We start from the raw sequence: 21,687 nt of genomic DNA on the forward strand, positions 1-21,687 counted from the left end.
AGCTGACCGTCACCATATCACAGAAGATGCGCCAACGGGCAAGGAGGCCGGTCAGGCAGAACGGTGAATTCTGACTGGAAGTCCGGGACAACAGGAAAGTTTATGGTATTTGGAAGAATGGGCAAGCTACTTACAACTATTCCAAGTCCATAGTGAAGCTGTGCAGGGAGAAAATTAGAAAAGCAAAAGCCCAGCTAGAACTGAACTTGGCCTCTTAGGGGAAGGACAACAGTAAATATTTCCAAAAATACGTCAACGGCAGGAGGAGGGCTATGGAGAATCTCCATCCCCTGCTGGATGATGCTGAGGGCAACGCGGTGGCAAGGATCATGATAAGGCTGAGGATCTTAATGCCTTCTTTGCCTCGGTCTTCAATTGCAAGACTCGTTACTTCCCGGGAACAGCTCCTTGCGCTGGTAGATAGGGAGGGGGGACAGAATAGGCCTTGCATAATCCACAGTGAGATGGTTTGGGGCCTGTTCTGAAAGCTGGATGTTCAGAAGTCCATGGGCCCAGATGGACTGCACCCTACAGTGGGGAGTGAGTTGGCGGATGTGGATGCCAAGCTGCTCTCCATCATCCTTCAGCAGTCTGGGCTAACTGGGGATGTCCCAGTGGAGTGGAGACTGGCAAACGTGACACCCGTCTCTAAAAAGAGCTGAAAAGATGATCCCGGTAGCTACAAGACCTATGGTCTCACCTTGGTACCATGGAAGGTTATGGAATGGACGATCTCGGGAGGTGTCGCAGATCAGTTAACGGTACGCTGGGGGGGGATGAGGCCCAGTCAGCATGGGATTACGAATGGTAGATCCTGTCTGACAAACCCGATTTCATCCTAGGAGAAGGTGCATCCCCCAGTGGTCTGTCCTGGGGCCGGTGCTCTTTAATATCATTATCAATGACATCTATGATGGAACTGAGTGCATCCTCAGCAAGTTTGCTGAGGACACTAAGCTGAGCAGTGCGGCTGAAACAATGGAAGGAAGAGGTGCCATTCAGAGGGACCTCAACTGACTTGAAAGGTGGGCCCGGGTGAATCTAATGAGGTTCAGCACAGTCACGTGCAAGGTTTTGCACTTGGGCCGGTGGAATCCTAGGGATATATGCAGACTGGAAGGAGCAACCCTTGAGAGTAGCCGTGCAGAGAAGGACCTGGGGATCCTGGTAGAAACTGAACATGAGCCAGCAGCGTACTCTTGCAGCGTGGAAAGCAAATGGTATCGGGGGCTCCATCAGAGGAGAGGTGGCCAGCAGGCACAGGGAGGTGATTGTGTCACTCTACTCTGCCTTTGAGAGGACCTTGGGGTCCCGGTGGGTTACAGGTTGGCCATGAGCCAGCAGTGTGCCCGTGCTGACAAGAAGGCCAGTGGGATCCTGGGCTGCATGAAAAAGAGCATGGCCAGCAGTTTGAGGGAGGTGGTCCTCCCCATCTCCTCTAGCCCTGGTGAGGCCGCATCTGGAGCACCGTGTCCTATTCTGGGCTCCTGAGCTCAACTAAGGCAGGGAACTTCTAGAGAGGGCACAGTGGAGGGCCACAAGGATGAGGAGGGGCGTGGAGCATCTCCCTTCTGAGGAAAGGCTGAGGGAGCTGGGCCAGTTGGGCCTGGAAGGCTGAGAGGGGATCTCCTCAGTGCTTATGAATATTCAACAGGCAGCAGTTGAGTGGGTGAGGCCAGGCTCTTTTCGCAGCTGCCCAGTAACAGAATGAAGGGCCAACGGGCACGCACAGGAGCGCTGGAAATGCCCTGCGAACAGGAGGAAATATTTCTTGACTGTGAAGGTATCAGAGAAGCGGAGCGGGCTGCCCGGAGAGGGTGCAGAGTCCCCTTCTGTGGGATTCAAGGCCTGAACAACAGTTAACGCGACTCTGCCCGGACGACTTCCGGGGCAGCCCACCACAGGGAACCTGCTTTAGCGGGGCTGCGGCCTGGACGGTCGTTCCGAGCTCCGTTCCGAGCCGTCTGTCCCAGCCTGCGCTTCTTTTGGGGGAGGCGCTCGGCACGGAGCAGCCGCGCTCCGCAGCGCAGCAAGGAATCGCCTCGCCTCGCCTCGCCTCGCCTCGCCTCGCCTCGCCTCGAGGGGTTCGCCCAGTCAGGGAGCCGTTGTCCTCCGCCTGGCAGCGCCGATCCGACGGGGCAGCCGCTGCGGAGCGCAGCGAGCAGGGTGAGCGTCCGGGGCGCGGGGAGGCAGTAGGCCGGGCCGGGAAGTGGAACGGCACGGCAGTTGGCGCGGGGCCTGGAATGTGCCCGCTAGTTAGTGGGCCTGTCGGCTGCGTGCCGGACAGCGTGCCTCAGCGGGGTGTCCAGCAGGCAGAAAGGCCCGGGGAGAAACAAAGAAAGAAGGAGAGTGGGGATTCAGAGACTCTGCGTGAAGAAGGGGCAGTCGAAGCGTGTGGCTGCAGCGAGTGCCTGCCTGAGTCTGATGGCGCCGGAGAAGGGAGGCAAGAGCCTGGGGCAATTTGCTCAGCACCTGGCATGATGGCTGCAGCTGGAAACTCAGCTGTCTCCGGTGGTAAAAGGATCCCAGTGCAGGAACTGGCTTCGTTAAATGAATTGTGAAGGGGGAAGGGGACAAAATGAGGGCCTCTGGGGCTGATCAGGTAGTTCGAGGGTACATATGGAACTTGGTGGATGACGAGAGTGGAGTCCAAAGGGATGGAAAAGGACTGAGGGATGCTGTTGCTCTAGGGGATACTAGATCTTCCAGAACAGCAGTGAGACAGGAAGCCCAGCTGAAGTGCCTTTGCACCAATGCACGCAGTGTGGGAAGTGAGGAGGTGGAAGTGCTGCTGCGCTTGAAAAGTGATGATCTTGTTGCTACTGCTGTTGACCACGCCTTGGTTGAGTGTGTGGTCTTGAGGAATGTGGGCCTGGCAAAGAGTGAGGTCAGGACCCTGAAGTTCGGAAGAGCAAACTTCAGGCTGTTTAAGGAATTGTTGGCTAAGGTCTCCTTGGTTGAAAGGCCATAGAGAGAGGGTGGAGATCAATGGTTCTGTGTCCTGTTGGTAACATGTCCAGGCTGGTAATGGGAAAATGGTTTTAAGTAGAGAGAGGGAAGATTTGGGTTGGATAGCAGGGAGGGAAGTTCTTTTCAGAGAAAGCAGTGAGGTGCTGGAGGAGGCTGCCCAGAGATGTTGTGGATGCCCCATCCCCGGAGGCGATCAAGGCCAGGCTGGATGGGGCCCTGGACTACCTGGTCTAGTGTTATATACGGGGGTTGGTAGCCGTGCCTGCAGCAGGGGGGTTGGAGCCTGAGGACCCTTTAGGTCCCTTCCAACCCAAGTCATGATTCTGTGATCCCCGTGCTATTCCCCTGTGGGCTACTTTTAAATTTGCAGTGGCACAACTTGACATCTTGTAGAGGGCAACAACATATATTTATTGAAGTGCATGGAAATTCTCACGAGCAGGAAGAACTACGTGCAGTTTCTGCCTGTTGGTGATTTCTGCAGGAACTGCCATTTGCAGTCCCTCACGTCTGCCTGAAGCGCTGGCTGACAGTAGGAAGACGGATACAGGAAAGCATTGGAAAAGTCTGGATACCTGGAGTGAGACATCTGATGTACAGAGCATCAAAAGTAGGAACCGAAAAAAGCGTCTTGTAGCTCCCAGCCTGTCCCCCTTCAGCAGGATCCCACCAAGCAGGCTGCTGGCAGGAGGTGTTCCGACCATGTAGGATCTTTCCCCTGCAGGCAGGAGGTGCAGAATCTGTTCCCTGTCAGGAACAGGGCTGTGCCTCAGAACATGGCGCCGCCTCCCCTGTGGTGACATCACTGACCACTGTGAAGTCACAAAGGGCCCTCAGCACAGAGGCAGTGTGTCCCCACACCTTAGCCACTCTCGGACCTGACAGCGTAGCTGTTGGAGAGGGTTTGGCTCACTCCTTAGCGAGCTGTTGGAGAGGGTTTGGCTCACTCCTTAGCGAGCTGCGATTTTCACTCCTTTGCGATCCTGTGCTTCATTGAAATGGAGCAACGAGGTGAAGGCGAGCGTGGGGACTGGTAAGGATATGGTTCCTTCACGAGTTTTAAGGAAAAATCTGCTGCTCCGTTGCTGTCTTCAGAGCTGCAGAGATACTGCCTGCGTCGCGGTTCATCACCACGCTTCTCCTCCTTTGTAGGCCAGCTTTGGTTAGGGAAACAGTTTCCCTGGTGCTCTTCACCGTGGTTGTGGTGCCCTTCGGTGAGTCTCTCTGTAGAGCTCTGACTAGAGGATGCTTCTTTAGGAAGCCCCCAGTGGTTTGTTCTGCCCGGGGACAGGGGAGTGGGCAGCCCAAGGCAGAACGCCAAGTCTTTGTGCCGGCAATGTATTGAGAGCTTTGTGGAATTCCTGACAGGCGTTTACTGCCTTGGAAACGCTGTTGAAGGGGTCAGGACGGCGGCAGGACTGACTCCAAGGTAAAAAACAAAACAATCTCCCTTTGGCTAGACCGTTCTTGAGAGGAGCTCTGCCCCTTGTCTGTGACCACTTTTTACCCGAGTCACACTTCTATGGCACAGTGCCTGTGCTTCTCCCATTTCCCATTCTCCTCTCCCAGCTTTTCCTTCAAACCGCTACAGCTCCACGATCCCCCAGAGTTACCCAGGAAGCACCTTCTTGGTTGGAATCTCGTGGAGCTTGCCAACCAGCGTAGTCAAGTCTCAACTGAATCTTGGCTACCCCGTTGTCACGCGCAGTGAGGCTTGTTCGCTGCCTCACTGTGCCATGGCTTGTGAGAGGAGAGCCGTGTCCACTTCTCTCCATTACCTGCTGTCTCCAGGGTGGCGGTTGGTAATCTGGAAATGCTGAGCCGCGAGGAAGAGCAGAATAAGATCCAGCGGCAGCTTCATTTCCTGCAGTGGGGAGCAAGGGACATTACTGTGCGTGCTCTCCACGAGGCCTTCCGGAGAACTGAGCTCCCAGGCTTCACCGGCGAGGTAAGAGGACTGTCTGCCAGTGCTGCCTGTCTGTCATGGGGCTTCCCGACAGGAAAAAGCCTTTCCTTTCCTGCCACATCCGTGTCTGGAGCACTGGAGTGAGCAGCCCCTCTCCATTCCCGTGTCTGATGTTCATAGTAGAGTTGTGGAGGTTCCCAGGCAACTTGCAGCCAAGTTTGCTTTGGCTGGCTTTGCAGGGAACCTGGGAGGCAACTCTTTTCCCCCTTCTTAATCCTTCTGACCAGCGCTCTCCTTTGTCTTCCTTCCCAGGCTGTTCAAGACATGATCAATCAAGTACTGGAGAAGCTGGAAGAAAGCCCATTCCGGATGCCGAATTACGCCAGCAAGACTTCAGGTGCCATTCCACTTTAGAAACCACCAGACCACAGAAGTTGATTCCAATGCACTTCTTGTCTGCTTTGACAGGATGGGCATTTGGGCAGCGGTGGGGGAGAGGGGGTGAGGAGTGAACGGCCGCTTTGAGCCCTGAGAGTGTGCTTGCAGAGAGAGTCTCCAGTGGGATGGAGCACATCTGGAAAGCACTACTCCTACTTGGTGTTGTTTCTCACGCGATTGCTCAGCTGGCTGTCAGTTTATGCTGCCCTTTAGTATAGTTGAGTGAGTCTGTGCGTTGTGCTGCAGAGGGAAGTGGCAGGAGAGGAGGAGGGAACTATCCCTGTTGAGGATGTATGACTGCTTAGCAGCTTTTTCAAGAGGACAGTGCAAGGGCAGCCGGCATCTCTGTGCAGCTGTTTATGTGCAAAGCAAGGTCAGCAGGCCTTGATTCCTCCTGGCCTTGCTTGACAATGGGGCCCGTGTTTTGATTTGTAGGCGCTGCTATCGTTCGTTCCAAGACTTCACCCTCCTGGACTGGAAGTGGGAAAGTCTTTTGGCAGTCGTTGCTGGTGACACCTTATATGAGGGCTCCTGAGATTATTCTTGAGGTAAGAACACAGAGAAACGGGGGAAGAATGGTACGGGGTAGAGGAGACCAAAAGCCCTGCAGGGGATTGTCCTTACACTTGTCCTCACATCCCAGCTTGCCTGTCATCACACTGTCAGGTGCCCCTCAACCACTGCAGCCCCTCCGTGTTTTTGGCAAGCTGCTCCGCAAAAGAAGGAGCCTGAGAGCTTCTGCGAGTTGTGCACCCAGCTCACTGTCGTGCACTTATGAATGTGCTTCGGAGCAGATGGGCCGAAACAACTCCAGAGCCTCTGATGCTGGAGCAGGAACTCCAGCCAGGACTCTCTTTCACACGTGAACACTGTTCCTTCTTCTCTTTCTAGCCTGACAATCATCCAGGAAACTGCTGGCCCTTCCCAGGAAGCCAAGGGCACGTTGTCATCAAGTTGCCCATGGCCATCTTTCCCACAGCAGTTACCTTAAACCACGGAATTCCAGCAGCGGCGTACCGTGCAGACAGCATCTCCAGTGCTCCCAAGGACTTTGCTGTCTATGTAAGTGATACCCCTGGGCTGTGGGGGTTCTGCTTAGCATTTGAGGTGGACGGTGGTAGCAGCTCCAAGAGCGCTGCGGCATGCAGTCCTTCCCTGCCTTGGGGGAGAAAGAAGTTCCTCAGAGTTGCTCCATTTCCACAGCATTCCTTTTCTGTCCAGCGTAGCGCAGCAAAGAAGGTTTCCCACTCCTGGGGCGAGTTGGTAGTTTGAGAGGCGGAGGGAAAGGGAAATGGCACAGTGGATGGTCCCAGACCACCTCTGCTTCCAGTCCCTGCGGGGCTCTGTGATCATTGTCCGGCAGCGCATCCCATTGTTCTGTTTTCTCCACCCCTGTCTTCCTGTAGGGCCTGAAGGCAGAAGATGATGAGGAAGGAATTTTCCTGGGAGAGTTCACCTTTGTTCCAGGCCAGGCTCCCAGTCAGACCTTCCAACTGAAGGTACGTCATCTAAGAGGGACGTGAAGCGTGGGAGAGGAGAACCAGGTTGGCTGGGCAGAAGCTTCCAAGCCAGAGGTGTATGAGGGCCTTCTGGCATTTCTTCTGCTGCCACTCCCTACCTGCGTATGCCCGGAGTGCCGTGCTGGTTTTGCTTCCATGTTGTTTTTAAGTTTGCGAGCTACTACAGCTTTTAGCACAGCTAAGCTTCAGCTGCACTTGCAGCAGAAACCACCGTGACCAAGTGGCTTGCGATTGCACAGAAGTAGGCACCTCTCGATGTATGCGATACTGTTGGTGTGCTACTTTCACACTGGGGATGTGTGGCTTTCCAAGGGTCTTGTTGTTGCCGGTAACAGGCAGCGTAAGGGAGGCCATTCTGCCTGGGTGACTTGTTACAGAAGCTAATGAGTGTCCCGTCCCTCCGTTTTGTGTGCATGCACACACACTCAAAGCAAGTGCAAAGAACTTGCCTGCGTATTTGCTGCAGCTTTTGGTAGCTGTTTGTTTCCTTAAAACTCCTGTGGCCAAAGAGGTGGAGCAGGGTAAGACTGTGCTATGGGAGCACATCAGCGTGTCAAAGAACTAGGAGGGCAGCCTGAAGTAAGATGTTGCGCGACTGTGTCGCTCCCGCATTGTCAGTGGTCAAAGGGCAGAGAGGAAAACGCATTTCATTTCTTTTTCTCATTGCAGAACGAGCTCTCTGGGTTCATCAGTTATGTGAAGCTGCAAGTGCTGAGCAACTGGGGCCACCCAGAGTACACCTGTCTGTATCAGTTCAGACTCCACGGCGATCCAGCCCGTGACGACGATGCCAGGGGAAAACTATCTGGCTAGGGGAAATTGATTTGGCTTGGGGAAATTGATTTGGCTTGGGGAAATTGATTTGGCTTGGGGAAATCTATTTGGCTTATCTCAAAATAAATTAAACAAATAAAAAATTAAACATTTTCCATGTTGAATCTCTTTTGTCCATCGGAGTAACTGTTAAGAGATCTCCCAGACTTTATCTCGACCCACGTGCTTTTTCATCCCCTTTTCTCTTGCTCTCCTTCTGGGTAGGAAGAGCAAGCAAGCGACTGGGTGGGAGTTGGCAGAGTGATCTCCACGTGCTGGTTTTTTTGGTCCTCACTGAACCACGGGTGGGAGTCAGCAGAACTGGTACCCCCTTGGACTTCCAGGGGGCAGAGCTTGTCCTCTTTCAGATTGTGGTTGAGAGGGTCCCTGGGTAGGCAGTTGTGGAGGGCATGGGAGCCCAGGATGGCTGGGAATACTTTTAGGAAGTTATTTTAGAGGGACAGGAGCTGACCGTCACCATATCACAGAAGATGCGCCAACGGGCAAGGAGGCCGGTCAGGCAGAACGGTGAATTCTGACTGGAAGTCCGGGACAACAGGAAAGTTTATGGTATTTGGAAGAATGGGCAAGCTACTTACAACTATTCCAAGTCCATAGTGAAGCTGTGCAGGGAGAAAATTAGAAAAGCAAAAGCCCAGCTAGAACTGAACTTGGCCTCTTAGGGGAAGGACAACAGTAAATATTTCCAAAAATACGTCAACGGCAGGAGGAGGGCTATGGAGAATCTCCGTCCCCTGCTGGATGATGCTGAGGGCAACGCGGTGGCAAGGATCATGATAAGGCTGAGGATCTTAATGCCTTCACAGAATCACAGAATCACAGAATTACCCGGGTTGGAAGGGACCTCAAGGATCATGTAGTTCCAACCTTCCAGCCTAGCAGGGCCACCAAACATACACATTTACTAGATCAGGTTGCCCAGGGCCCCGTCTAACCTGGTCTTGAACACCTCCAAGGACGGGGCATCCACAACCTCACTGGGCAGCCTGTTCCAGGACCTAACCACCCTTCTAGTAAAGAACTTTCCCCTAACATCCAACCTAAATCTTCCCTCCTTCAACTTAAAACCATTTCCCCTAGTCCTGCTATTATCAGCCCTTTCGAAGAGTTTACTCCCCTCCTGGGAGTAAGTTCCCTTCAGGTACTGAAAGGCTGCAATGAGGTCACCTCGCAACCTTCTCTTCTCCAGGCTGAACAAACCCAACTCCCTCAGCCTGTCCTCATAGGGGAGGTGCTCCAGCCCCCTGATCATCTTTGTGGCCCTCCTCTGGACCCTTTCCAAAATCTCCATATCTTTTTTGTACTGAGGGCTCCACACCTGGACACAGTACTCCAGATGGGGCCTCACAAGAGCAGAGTAGAGAGGGACGATCACCTCCCTATCCCTGCTGACCACCCCTCTCCTGATGGAGCCCAGGATCCCATTTGCTTTCCGGGCTGCCAGAGCGCACTGCTGGCTCATGTTAAGTTTCTCATCTATCAGGACCCCTAGGTCTTTTTCTGCCGAGCTGCTCTCAAGGACAACTCCTCCCAGCCTGTACAGGTGCCTGGGGTTCTTCCGGCCCAAGTGCAAAACCTTGCACTTTGCCGTGTTGAACCTCATTAGGTTCACCCGAGCCCAGGTTTCCAGCCTGTCAAGGTCCCTCTGAATGGCATCTGTTCCCTCCACCGTATCGACTGCACCACTCAGCTTGGTGTCATCAGCAAACTTGCTGAGGGTGCACTCCATTCCCTCATCGATGTCATTAATAAAGATGTTAAAGAGCACCGGTCCCAAGACAGACCCTTGAGGGACGCCGCTCATTACCGGCCTCCACCTGGACATAGAGCCATTGACCACCACCCTCTGTCTGCGGCCTTTCAACCAATTGCTTATCCATCTAGTTGTCCACCCATCAAATCCACCTCCCTCCAATTTGGAGATGAGGATGTGATGGGGGACCATGTCAAAGGCCTTGCTCAGGTCCAGGTAAATGACATCTGTCGCCTTCCCTTCATCCACCAACGCCGTCACTCCATCATAGAAGGCCACAAGATTAGTTAAGCATGACCTTCCCCTGGTGAAGCCATGCTGGCTGTCTCGGATCACATGCTTGTTCTTTATGTGATCAAGCATGTTGTCCAGGAGGATCTGTTCCATAATCTTCCCAGGCACAGAGGTGAGACTCACCAGCCTGTAGTTACCCGGGTCGTCCCTGCTCCCCTTCTTGTAAATGGGAGTAACGTGACCCTTCCTCCAATCATCCGGGACCTCACCTGACAGCCATGACTTCTCAAATATGATGGAGAGCGGCTCAGCAACCACCTCAGCCAGCTCCTTCAGGACCCTGGGATGCACGCCATCTGGCCCCATAGACTTATACTCATTCAGTCTAAGGAGGCACTCTCGGACTTGCTCTACCCTTACAGTGGGGAGGGATTTACCTCCTTGGTCCCCACATGGAGGTATGGGGGTGCAAGACTTAGGGACGTGAAAAAGACTAGAATCCTGGCCACCAGTGAAGACCGAGGTGAAGAACTCATTCAGCACCTCAGCTTTCTCTTCATCTGTTGAAGCCATTTCTCCTTTTAAATTTACCAGAGTAGGTACGCCCATTTTGGCCTGTCTCTTCTGGCCAATGTACCTGTAGAAGGTTTTCTTATTGTTTTTCACATCCCTCGCCAAGTTCAGTTCTGCCTGCGCCTTGGCTTTCCTGATCCCACATCTGCAAGTTCGGACGGCATCCCTGTATTCTTCCCGGGTGACACAGCCTTGTTTCCAGAGCTTGTACACCCCTTTCTTCACCCTCAGTTCTCTTAGCAGGTCCTTGCTGAGCCATGCCAGTTTTCTACCTCTCCTGCCCACTTTCTTAATCAGGGGAATGGAGACCTCTTGTGCTGCCAGGAGGGCATCCTTGAACAGTAGCCAGCTCTCCTCAACGTCCTTATCTTTGAGGGCAGCGCGCCAGGGGATCTTGGCCAGCATTCCATTGAGTAGCTTGAAGTCTGCTCTTCTAAAGTTGAGCATCCTGGTCCTGCTCTTTGCCAGGCCCACATCGCTTGAGATCACAAACTCAACCAGGGCATGATCGCTGGAGCCCAGGCAGCCTCCAACCTTGACGCCTTTGATGATCTCCTCAGCGCTGGTGAGCAGCAGGTCCAGCAACGCTTGACCTCTGGTCGGTCTGTCCAATACCTGAACCAGAAAGCTATCATCAATGGATTCCAAGAGCCTTCTGGAGCTCTTGCAGCTCGCCGTGTGGTTTTCCCAACAGATGTCAGGATGGTTGAAGTCCCCCACCAGGACAAGAGCCCGTGAGCCAGACGCCTCACGCATCTGGAGCAAGAAAGCCTCATCAGCAGCCTCCCCTTGATCAGGTGGCCTGTAGTATACCCCTAATACCAGCTGACCTTTATTAGTCCCATCTCTAATCCTAACCCACAGGCTCTCAACCTGTTCTTGACTGTTTCTCATGGGGAGCTCCTCACAGTTTATCCAATCTCTGACATAAAGGGCGACTCCCCCACCCTTCCTACCTCGCCTATCTCTCCTAAAGAGCCTATAGCCATCGATGGTAGTATCCCAATTGTGGGAGTCATCCCACCATGTTTCTGTGATAGCAACAATGTCATAATTTTCAGAGTGCATCACAGTTTCCAGTTCCTCCTGCTTGTTACTCAGGCTCTGTGCATTAGTATAAAGGCACTTCAGCCGGGCTGTCCGTCTCACCACCTTCATAAGCGATCCAGGATCCGCTAGAACAGCGGCATCCCCAGCATCCCCCTGCCCTACTCCCTCCTTTTGCACTCTGCAATCTTTGCCCACAGAGTTTGGTACAATCCCTCGAATGCACCGTTAAACCCCAGTAGCCCTTATTTTGCCCCCTTCCCCCTTCGTTCCTAGTTTAAAGACCTATCAATGAGTCCCGCTAATTCTTCAGCTAATACCCTCTTACCCCTCAGGGACAGGCTGCTTGCATCAGCAGCCATCATTCCAGGTGCAGTGTAGATTGCCCCATGGTCAAAATAGCCGAAATTCTTGTGTCTGCACCAGCTCTTAAGCCATCTGTTTAAGAGATGGGTTTTTTGGATCCTCCCTGTATCTTTTCCTGACACCACGGGCATAGAAGAAAAGATCACCTGCACCCCAGCTCCTTCAAGTATTCGCCCCATTCCCCTGAAGTCCTTCTTGATGGACCTCAGGCTTTGCTTGCCAACTTCCTCACTGCCAGTCTGAATTATTAAAAGTGGGTAGTAGTCTGAAGGATGAATCAATCTAGAAATTTTCTTTGAAATGTCCCTGACCCGTGCCCCAGGAAGGCAGCACACTTCTCTGCGGGTAGGGTCAGGCTGGCATATAGGGCCTTCTGTTCCTTGCAGAAGGGAGTCACCTACAACAATCACCCTTCTGTCCTTACGTGTAGAAGCAGTCTTGAGGCTTCGGGGTGACCGCTTCACCTGAGGCAACCTCATGGGTGCACCTGTTTCCACACTCTCACTAGTCCCCCCCTCAAGTTCCAGGGCCTCAAACCGGTTTCGCAGAGGCACCTGGGGAGCCGGGGATGGTTGTGATGGAGGATGCCCCTTCCGTCGAGCAGGTACCCGTTTCCACTTCTCCTCCCTTCTCAAATTACTGCTGGGGGGAAGAGAGGACAGGGGGCCGGCTGCAGTGTTGCCAGCTGGCTGGTTACCCTTTACCACCTGTTTGTGAGGTGGCAGGGGCTGACATGCTCCATTAGGAGCCTCAACTGTGTGCTGAGAACTTGAGGCTGAGAGGGACTGACACCACCAGTCAATCTCCCTCTCACACTCTTTTATAGTCCTCAGCCTCTCCACTTCCTCCTTCAGGTCAACCACGAGGCTGAGCAAGTAGTTCACCTGGTCGCAGTGAACACAATCACTGCCTCCCTCACCCAGCTCTGCAAGGTTCAGGCTCTGGCACTCAGTACAGCCAGAGACCTGCACACCAGCATCTTGGGTTGGGGGCTCAGTCTGAGTTTCCTCAGACATTCTGGCAACAGCCTTCCTATAAGGCATGTGCAGGACGTCAGTCTGGGTCTCTGCAGTCTTCTTGGTTGCTGCCTCCCGTTTCTGTGAGATCGGGACCCTTGTCTTGGCCTCCTCAGTGTTTCTGGCAGCAGCCTTTCACCGGGGAGCACCCAAGTCGGAGCAGAATACTTACCAGAGCTGAAACAGGAAGTCAAGAGGTGCACGTGCCCCGCCTCCTCCTGACCGTTTCTGGTGGTTTCTGGATTTGCCTCGGTCTTTAATTGCAAGACTCGTTACTTCCCGGGAACGACTCCTTGCGCTGGTAGATAGGGAGGGGGGACAGAATAGGCCTTGCATAATCCACAGTGAGATGGTTTGGGGCCTGTTCTGAAAGCTGGATGTTCAGAAGTCCATGGGCCCAGATGGACTGCACCCTACAGTGGGGAGTGAGTTGGCGGATGTGGATGCCAAGCTGCTCTCCATCATCCTTCAGCAGTCTGGGCTAACTGGGGATGTCCCAGTGGAGTGGAGACTGGCAAACGTGACACCCGTCTCTAAAAAGAGCTGAAAAGATGATCCCGGTAGCTACAAGACCTATGGTCTCACCTTGGTACCATGGAAGGTTATGGAATGGACGATCTCGGGAGGTGTCGCAGATCAGTTAACGGTACGCTGGGGGGGGATGAGGCCCAGTCAGCATGGGATTACGAATGGTAGATCCTGTCTGACAAACCCGATTTCATCCTAGGAGAAGGTGCATCCCCCAGTGGTCTGTCCTGGGGCCGGTGCTCTTTAATATCATTATCAATGACATCTATGATGGAACTGAGTGCATCCTCAGCAAGTTTGCTGAGGACACTAAGCTGAGCAGTGCGGCTGAAACAATGGAAGGAAGAGGTGCCATTCAGAGGGACCTCAACTGACTTGAAAGGTGGGCCCGGGTGAATCTAATGAGGTTCAGCACAGTCACGTGCAAGGTTTTGCACTTGGGCCGGTGGAATCCTAGGGATATATGCAGACTGGAAGGAGCAACCCTTGAGAGTAGCCGTGCAGAGAAGGACCTGGGGATCCTGGTAGAAACTGAACATGAGCCAGCAGCGTACTCTTGCAGCGTGGAAAGCAAATGGTATCGGGGGCTCCATCAGAGGAGAGGTGGCCAGCAGGCACAGGGAGGTGATTGTGTCACTCTACTCTGCCTTTGAGAGGACCTTGGGGTCCCGGTGGGTTACAGGTTGGCCATGAGCCAGCAGTGTGCCCGTGCTGACAAGAAGGCCAGTGGCATCCTGGGCTGCATGAAAAAGAGCATGGCCAGCAGTTTGAGGGAGGTGGTCCTCCCCATCTCCTCTAGCCCTGGTGAGGCCGCATCTGGAGCACCGTGTCCTATTCTGGGCTCCTGAGCTCAACTAAGGCAGGGAACTTCTAGAGAGGGCACAGTGGAGGGCCACAAGGATGAGGAGGGGCGTGGAGCATCTCCCTTCTGAGGAAAGGCTGAGGGAGCTGGGCCAGTTGGGCCTGGAAGGCTGAGAGGGGATCTCCTCAGTGCTTATGAATATTCAACAGGCAGCAGTTGAGTGGGTGAGGCCAGGCTCTTTTCGCAGCTGCCCAGTAACAGAATGAAGGGCCAACGGGCACGCACAGGAGCGCTGGAAATGCCCTGCGAACAGGAGGAAATATTTCTTGACTGTGAAGGTATCAGAGAAGCGGAGCGGGCTGCCCGGAGAGGGTGCAGAGTCCCCTTCTGTGGGATTCAAGGCCTGAACAACAGTTAACGCGACTCTGCCCGGACGACTTCCGGGGCAGCCCACCACAGGGAACCTGCTTTAGCGGGGCTGCGGCCTGGACGGTCGTTCCGAGCCGTCTGTCCCAGCCTGCGCTTCTTTTGGGGGAGGCGCTCGGCACGGAGCAGCCGCGCTCCGCAGCGCAGCAAGGAATCGCCTCGCCTCGCCTCGCCTCGCCTCGCCTCGCCTCGCCTCGCCTCGCCTCGCCTCGCCTCGCCTCGCCTCGCCTCGCCTCGCCTCGCCTCGCCTCGCCTCGCCTCGCCTCGCCTCGAGGGGTTCGCCCAGTCAGGGAGCCGTTGTCCTCCGCCTGGCAGCGCCGATCCGACGGGGCAGCCGCTGCGGAGCGCAGCGAGCAGGGTGAGCGTCCGGGGCGCGGGGAGGCAGTAGGCCGGGCCGGGAAGTGGAACGGCACGGCAGTTGGCGCGGGGCCTGGAATGTGCCCGCTAGTTAGTGGGCCTGTCGGCTGCGTGCCGGACAGCGTGCCTCAGCGGGGTGTCCAGCAGGCAGAAAGGCCCGGGGAGAAACAAAGAAAGAAGGAGAGTGGGGATTCAGAGACTCTGCGTGAAGAAGGGGCAGTCGAAGCGTGTGGCTGCAGCGAGTGCCTGCCTGAGTCTGATGGCGCCGGAGAAGGGAGGCAAGAGCCTGGGGCAATTTGCTCAGCACCTGGCATGATGGCTGCAGCTGGAAACTCAGCTGTCTCCGGTGGTAAAGGGATCCCAGTGCAGGAACTGGCTTCGTTAAATGAATTGTGAAGGGGGAAGGGGACAAAATGAGGGCCTCTGGGGCTGATCAGGTAGTTCGAGGGTACATATGGAACTTGGTGGATGACGAGAGTGGAGTCCAAAGGGATGGAAAAGGACTGAGGGATGCTGTTGCTCTAGGGGATACTAGATCTTCCAGAACAGCAGTGAGACAGGAAGCCCAGCTGAAGTGCCTTTGCACCAATGCACGCAGTGTGGGAAGTGAGGAGGTGGAAGTGCTGCTGCGCTTGAAAAGTGATGATCTTGTTGCTACTGCTGTTGACCACGCCTTGGTTGAGTGTGTGGTCTTGAGGAATGTGGGCCTGGCAAAGAGTGAGGTCAGGACCCTGAAGTTCGGAAGAGCAAACTTCAGGCTGTTTAAGGAATTGTTGGCTAAGGTCTCCTTGGTTGAAAGGCCATAGAGAGAGGGTGGAGATCAATGGTTCTGTGTCCTGTTGGTAACATGTCCAGGCTGGTAATGGGAAAATGGTTTTAAGTAGAGAGAGGGAAGATTTGGGTTGGATAGCAGGGAGGGAAGTTCTTTTCAGAGAAAGCAGTGAGGTGCTGGAGGAGGCTGCCCAGAGATGTTGTGGATGCCCCATCCCCGGAGGCGATCAAGGCCAGGCTGGATGGGGCCCTGGACTACCTGGTCTAGTGTTATATACGGGGGTTGGTAGCCGTGCCTGCAGCAGGGGGGTTGGAGCCTGAGGACCCTTTAGGTCCCTTCCAACCCAAGTCATGATTCTGTGATCCCCGTGCTATTCCCCTGTGGGCTACTTTTAAATTTGCAGTGGCACAACTTGACATCTTGTAGAGGGCAACAACATATATTTATTGAAGTGCATGGAAATTCTCACGAGCAGGAAGAACTACGTGCAGTTTCTGCCTGTTGGTGATTTCTGCAGGAACTGCCATTTGCAGTCCCTCACGTCTGCCTGAAGCGCTGGCTGACAGTAGGAAGACGGATACAGGAAAGCATTGGAAAAGTCTGGATACCTGGAGTGAGACATCTGATGTACAGAGCATCAAAAGTAGGAACCGAAAAAAGCGTCTTGTAGCTCCCAGCCTGTCCCCCTTCAGCAGGATCCCACCAAGCAGGCTGCTGGCAGGAGGTGTTCCGACCATGTAGGATCTTTCCCCTGCAGGCAGGAGGTGCAGAATCTGTTCCCTGTCAGGAACAGGGCTGTGCCTCAGAACATGGCGCCGCCTCCCCTGTGGTGACATCACTGACCACTGTGAAGTCACAAAGGGCCCTCAGCACAGAGGCAGTTTGTCCCCACGCCTTAGCCACTCTCGGACCTGACAGCGTAGCTGTTGGAGAGGGTTTGGCTCACTCCTTAGCGAGCTGTTGGAGAGGGTTTGGCTCACTCCTTAGCGAGCTGCGATTTTCACTCCTTTGCGATCCTGTGCTTCATTGAAATGGAGCAACGAGGTGAAGGCGAGCGTGGGGACTGGTAAGGATATGGTTCCTTCACGAGTTTTAAGGAAAAATCTGCTGCTCCGTTGCTGTCTTCAGAGCTGCAGAGATACTGCCTGCGTCGCGGTTCATCACCACGCTTCTCCTCCTTTGTAGGCCAGCTTTGGTTAGGGAAACAGTTTCCCTGGTGCTCTTCACCGTGGTTGTGGTGCCCTTCGGTGAGTCTCTCTGTAGAGCTCTGACTAGAGGATGCTTCTTTAGGAAGCCCCCAGTGGTTTGTTCTGCCCAGGGACAGGGGAGTGGGCAGCCCAAGGCAGAACGCCAAGTCTTTGTGCCGGCAATGTATTGAGAGCTTTGTGGAATTCCTGACAGGCGTTTACTGCCTTGGAAACGCTGTTGAAGGGGTCAGGACGGCGGCAGGACTGACTCCAAGGTAAAAAACAAAACAATCTCCCTTTGGCTAGACCGTTCTTGAGAGGAGCTCTGCCCCTTGTCTGTGACCACTTCTTACCCGAGTCACACTTCTATGGCACAGTGCCTGTGCTTCTCCCATTTCCCATTCTCCTCTCCCAGCTTTTCCTTCAAACCGCTACAGCTCCACGATCCCCCAGAGTTACCCAGGAAGCACCTTCTTGGTTGGAATCTCGTGGAGCTTGCCAACCAGCGTAGTCAAGTCTCAACTGAATCTTGGCTACCCTGTTGTCACGCGCAGTGAGGCTTGTTCGCTGCCTCACTGTGCCATGGCTTGTGAGAGGAGAGCCGTGTCCACTTCTCTCCATTACCTGCTGTCTCCAGGGTGGCGGTTGGTAATCTGGAAATGCTGAGCCGCGAGGAAGAGCAGAATAAGATCCAGCGGCAGCTTCATTTCCTGCAGTGGGGAGCAAGGGACATTACTGTGCGTGCTCTCCACGAGGCCTTCCGGAGAACTGAGCTCCCAGGCTTCACCGGCGAGGTAAGAGGACTGTCTGCCAGTGCTGCCTGTCTGTCATGGGGCTTCCCGACAGGAAAAAGCCTTTCCTTTCCTGCCACATCCGTGTCTGGAGCACTGGAGTGAGCAGCCCCTCTCCATTCCCGTGTCTGATGTTCATAGTAGAGTTGTGGAGGTTCCCAGGCAACTTGCAGCCAAGTTTGCTTTGGCTGGCTTTGCAGGGAACCTGGGAGGCAACTCTTTTCCCCCTTCTTAATCCTTCTGACCAGCGCTCTCCTTTGTCTTCCTTCCCAGGCTGTTCAAGACATGATCAATCAAGTACTGGAGAAGCTGGAAGAAAGCCCATTCCGGATGCCGAATTACGCCAGCAAGACTTCAGGTGCCATTCCACTTTAGAAACCACCAGACCACAGAAGTTGATTCCAATGCACTTCTTGTCTGCTTTGACAGGATGGGCATTTGGGCAGCGGTGGGGGAGAGGGGATGAGGAGTGAACGGCCGCTTTGTGCCCTGAGAGTGTGCTTGCAGAGAGAGTCTCCAGTGGGCTGGAGCACATCTGGAAAGCACTACTCCTACTTGGTGTTGTTTCTCACGCGATTGCTCAGCTGGCTGTCAGTTTATGCTGCCCTTTAGTATAGTTGAGTGAGTCTGTGCGTTGTGCTGCAGAGGGAAGTGGCAGGAGAGGAGGAGGGAACTATCCCTGTTGAGGATGTATGACTGCTTAGCAGCTTTTTCAAGAGGACAGTGCAAGGGCAGCTGGCATCTCTGTGCAGCTGTTTATGTGCAAAGCAAGGTCAGCAGGCCTTGATTCCTCCTGGCCTTGCTTGACAATGGGGCCCGTGTTTTGATTTGTAGGCGCTGCTATCGTTCATTCCAAGACTTCACCCTCCTGGACTGGAAGTGGGAAAGTCTTTTGGCAGTCGTTGCTGGTGACACCTTATATGAGGGCTCCTGAGATTATTCTTGAGGTAAGAACACAGAGAAACGGGGGAAGATTGGTACGGGGTGGAGGAGACCAAAAGCCCTGCAGGGGATTGTCCTTACACTTGTCCTCACATCCCAGCTTGCCTTACCTATGGTCGTCTTGCAAGGCCCTAGTCCCCTCTTGTGTATCCCTGCTGAGAATTTCTTCTGCCAGACTGCCCCCAGTCCTTCTTGTGCAAGCTTCTGTCAGGCTGGCTTGCATGTCTTCCCAGCCATTGTGGAACTGTCAGGCTGGCATTGAAGGGGAACCCGTAAGGTGCCACGGGAGATTTGGGGTGTGAGATCGCTGGGGCTCTCAGTGGACCCAGGCGGGCACAGAGGGCATGCGCTGCAGGAGGGCCCCATGTTGTGTTTGCCAGCGTATCGTGTCACTGCTCACAAGCTACCTAACAAATCGGAGCCCCGGCTGGTGCTGGTGCAGAGAGGTGGGAATTGATGAGGGGGAGCGATTGCTTCCCCTTGCAGGAAAGGCTCGTGCAGGCCAGCCCTTCTTTGTCCTGGCAGGTGCCCCTCAACCACTGCAGCCCCTCCTTGTTTTTGGCAAGCTGCTCTGCAAAAGAAGGAGCCTGAGAGCTTCTGCGAGTTGTGCACCCAGCTCACTGTCGTGCACTTATGAATGTGCTTCGGAGCAGAGCTGATGGGCCGATACAACTCCAGAGCCACTGATGCTGGAGCAGGAACTCCAGCCAGGACTCTCTTTCACACGTGAACACTGTTCCTTCTTCTCTTTCTAGCCTGACAATCATCCAGGAAACTGCTGGCCCTTCCCAGGAAGCCAAGGGCACGTTGTCATCAAGTTGCCCATGGCCATCTTTCCCACAGCAGTTACCTTAAACCACGGAATTCCAGCAGCGGCGTACCGTGCAGACAGCATCTCCAGTGCTCCCAAGGACTTTGCTGTCTATGTAAGTGATACCCCTGGGCTGTGGGGGTTCTGCTTAGCATTTGAGGTGGACGGTGGTAGCAGCTCCAAGAGCGCTGCGGCATGCAGTCCTTCCCTGCCTTGGGGGAGAAAGAAGTTCCTCAGAGTTGCTCCATTTCCACAGCATTCCTTTTCTGTCCAGCGTAGCGCAGCAAAGAAGGTTTCCCACTCCTGGGGCGAGTTGGTAGTTTGAGAGGCGGAGGGAAAGGGAAATGGCACAGTGGATGGTCCCAGACCACCTCTGCTTCCAGTCCCTGCGGGGCTCTGTGATCATTGTCCGGCAGCGCATCCCATTGTTCTGTTTTCTCCACCCCTGTCTTCCTGTAGGGCCTGAAGGCAGAAGACGATGAGGAAGGAATTTTCCTGGGAGAGTTCACCTTTGTTCCAGGCCAGGCTCCCAGTCAGACCTTCCAACTGAAGGTACGTCATCTAAGAGGGACGTGAAGCGTGGGAGAGGAGAACCAGGTTGGCTGGGCAGAAGCTTCCAAGCCAGAGGTGTATGAGGGCCTTCTGGCATTTCTTCTGCTGCCACTCCCTACCTGCGTATGCCCGGAGTGCCGTGCTGGTTTTGCTTCCATGTTGTTTTTAAGCTTGCGAACTACTACAGCTTTTAGCACAGCTAAGCTTCAGCTGCACTTGCAGCAGAAACCACCGTGACCAAGTGGCTTGCGATTGCACAGAAGTAGGCACCTCTCGATGTATGCGATACTGTTGGTGTGCTACTTTCACACTGGGGATGTGTGGCTTTCCAAGGGTCTTGTTGTTGCCGGTAACAGGCAGCGTAAGGGAGGCCATTCTGCCTGGGTGACTTGTTAGAGAAGCTAATGAGTGTCACATCCCTCCGTTTTGTGTGCATGCACACACACTCAAAGCAAGTGCAAAGAACTTGCCTGCGTATTTGCTGCAGCTTTTGGTAGCTGTTTGTTTCCTTAAAACTCATGTGGCCAAAGAGGTGGAGCAGGGTAAGACTGTGCTATGGGAGCACATCAGCGTGTCAAAGAACTAGGAGGGCAGCCTGAAGTAAGATGTTGCGCGACTGTGGCGCTCCCGCATTGTCAGTGGTCAAAGGGCAGAGAGGAAAACGCATTTCATTTCTTTTTCTCATTGCAGAACGAGCTCTCTGGGTTCATCAGTTATGTGAAGCTGCAAGTGCTGAGCAACTGGGGCCACCCAGAGTACACCTGTCTGTATCAGTTCAGACTCCACGGCGATCCAGCCCGTGATGACGATGCCAGGGGAAAACTATCTGGCTAGGGGAAATTGATTTGGCTTGGGGAAATTGATTTGGCTTGGGGAAATTGATTTGGCTTGGGGAAATCTATTTGGCTTATCTCAAAATAAATTAAACAAATAAAAAATTAAACATTTCCCATGTTGAATCTCTTTTGTCCATCGGAGTAACTGTTAAGAGATCTCCCAGACTTTATCTCGACCCACGTGCTTTTTCATCCCCTTTTCTCTTGCTCTCCTTCTGGGTAGGAAGAGCAAGCAAGCGACTGGGTGGGAGTTGGCAGAGTGATCTCCACGTGCTGGTTTTTTTGGTCCTCACTGAACCACGGGTGGGAGTCAGCAGAACTGGTACCCCCTTGGACTTCCAGGGGGCAGAGCTTGTCCTCTTTCAGATTGTGGTTGAGAGGGTCCCTGGGTAGGCAGTTGTGGAGGGCATGGGAGCCCAGGATGGCTGGGAATACTTTTAGGAAGTTATTTTAGAGGGACAGGAGCTGACCGTCACCATATCACAGAAGATGCGCCAACGGGCAAGGAGGCCGGTCAGGCAGAACGGTGAATTCTGACTGGAAGTCCGGGACAACAGGAAAGTTTATGGTATTTGGAAGAATGGGCAAGCTACTTACAACTATTCCAAGTCCATAGTGAAGCTGTGCAGGGAGAAAATTAGAAAAGCAAAAGCCCAGCTAGAACTGAACTTGGCCTCTTAGGGGAAGGACAACAGTAAATATTTCCAAAAATACGTCAACGGCAGGAGGAGGGCTATGGAGAATCTCCATCCCCTGCTGGATGATGCTGAGGGCAACGCGGTGGCAAGGATCATGATAAGGCTGAGGATCTTAATGCCTTCTTTGCCTCGGTCTTCAATTGCAAGACTCGTTACTTCCCGGGAACAGCTCCTTGCGCTGGTAGATAGGGAGGGGGGACAGAATAGGCCTTGCATAATCCACAGTGAGATGGTTTGGGGCCTGTTCTGAAAGCTGGATGTTCAGAAGTCCATGGGCCCAGATGGACTGCACCCTACAGTGGGGAGTGCGTTGGCGGATGTGGATGCC

The 21,687-nt window shown here is 54.0% G+C and overlaps 2 protein-coding genes across 5 annotated transcripts; both read left to right on the plus strand.

Annotated features, from left to right (window-relative positions):
• The first annotated feature begins 1,691 nt into the window (after positions 1–1,691).
• LOC146762025 (SUN domain-containing protein 3-like) lies at positions 1,692–7,760 on the plus strand. 4 transcript variants are annotated; one of them, XM_085537955.1, is made up of 9 exons: positions 1,727–2,166; positions 4,123–4,184; positions 4,339–4,399; positions 4,762–4,918; positions 5,189–5,273; positions 5,750–5,862; positions 6,206–6,376; positions 6,721–6,813; positions 7,504–7,760. In XM_085537955.1, the coding sequence occupies exons 4-9, from the start codon at positions 4,784–4,786 to the stop codon at positions 7,645–7,647; spliced, it is 741 nt and encodes a 246-aa protein (XP_085394081.1). In that variant the 5' UTR covers positions 1,727–2,166; positions 4,123–4,184; positions 4,339–4,399; positions 4,762–4,783; the 3' UTR covers positions 7,648–7,760. The 4 variants fall into 4 exon arrangements, with proteins under 4 accessions (XP_085394080.1, XP_085394083.1, XP_085394081.1 ...); XM_085537958.1 differs by lacking the exon at positions 4,123–4,184 and having other exon boundaries at positions 1,790–2,166; XM_085537954.1 differs by lacking the exons at positions 4,123–4,184; positions 4,339–4,399 and having other exon boundaries at positions 1,692–2,166.
• Positions 7,761–13,722: 5,962 nt separating this feature from the next.
• Positions 13,723–20,772, plus strand: LOC146762026 (SUN domain-containing protein 3-like). Its single transcript, XM_085539241.1, has 10 exons — positions 13,723–13,809; positions 14,461–14,771; positions 16,728–16,789; positions 16,944–17,004; positions 17,367–17,523; positions 17,794–17,878; positions 18,355–18,467; positions 19,218–19,388; positions 19,733–19,825; positions 20,516–20,772. The coding sequence occupies exons 1-10, from the start codon at positions 13,723–13,725 to the stop codon at positions 20,657–20,659; spliced, it is 1,284 nt and encodes a 427-aa protein (XP_085395367.1). The 3' UTR covers positions 20,660–20,772.
• The last annotated feature ends 915 nt before the right edge of the window (positions 20,773–21,687 follow it).

The sequence above is a fragment of the Coturnix japonica genome, chromosome 2 (genome assembly GCF_054131305.1).
Source record: "Coturnix japonica strain WE chromosome 2, WE-NBRP24, whole genome shotgun sequence".
NCBI lineage: Eukaryota > Metazoa > Chordata > Aves > Galliformes > Phasianidae > Coturnix > Coturnix japonica.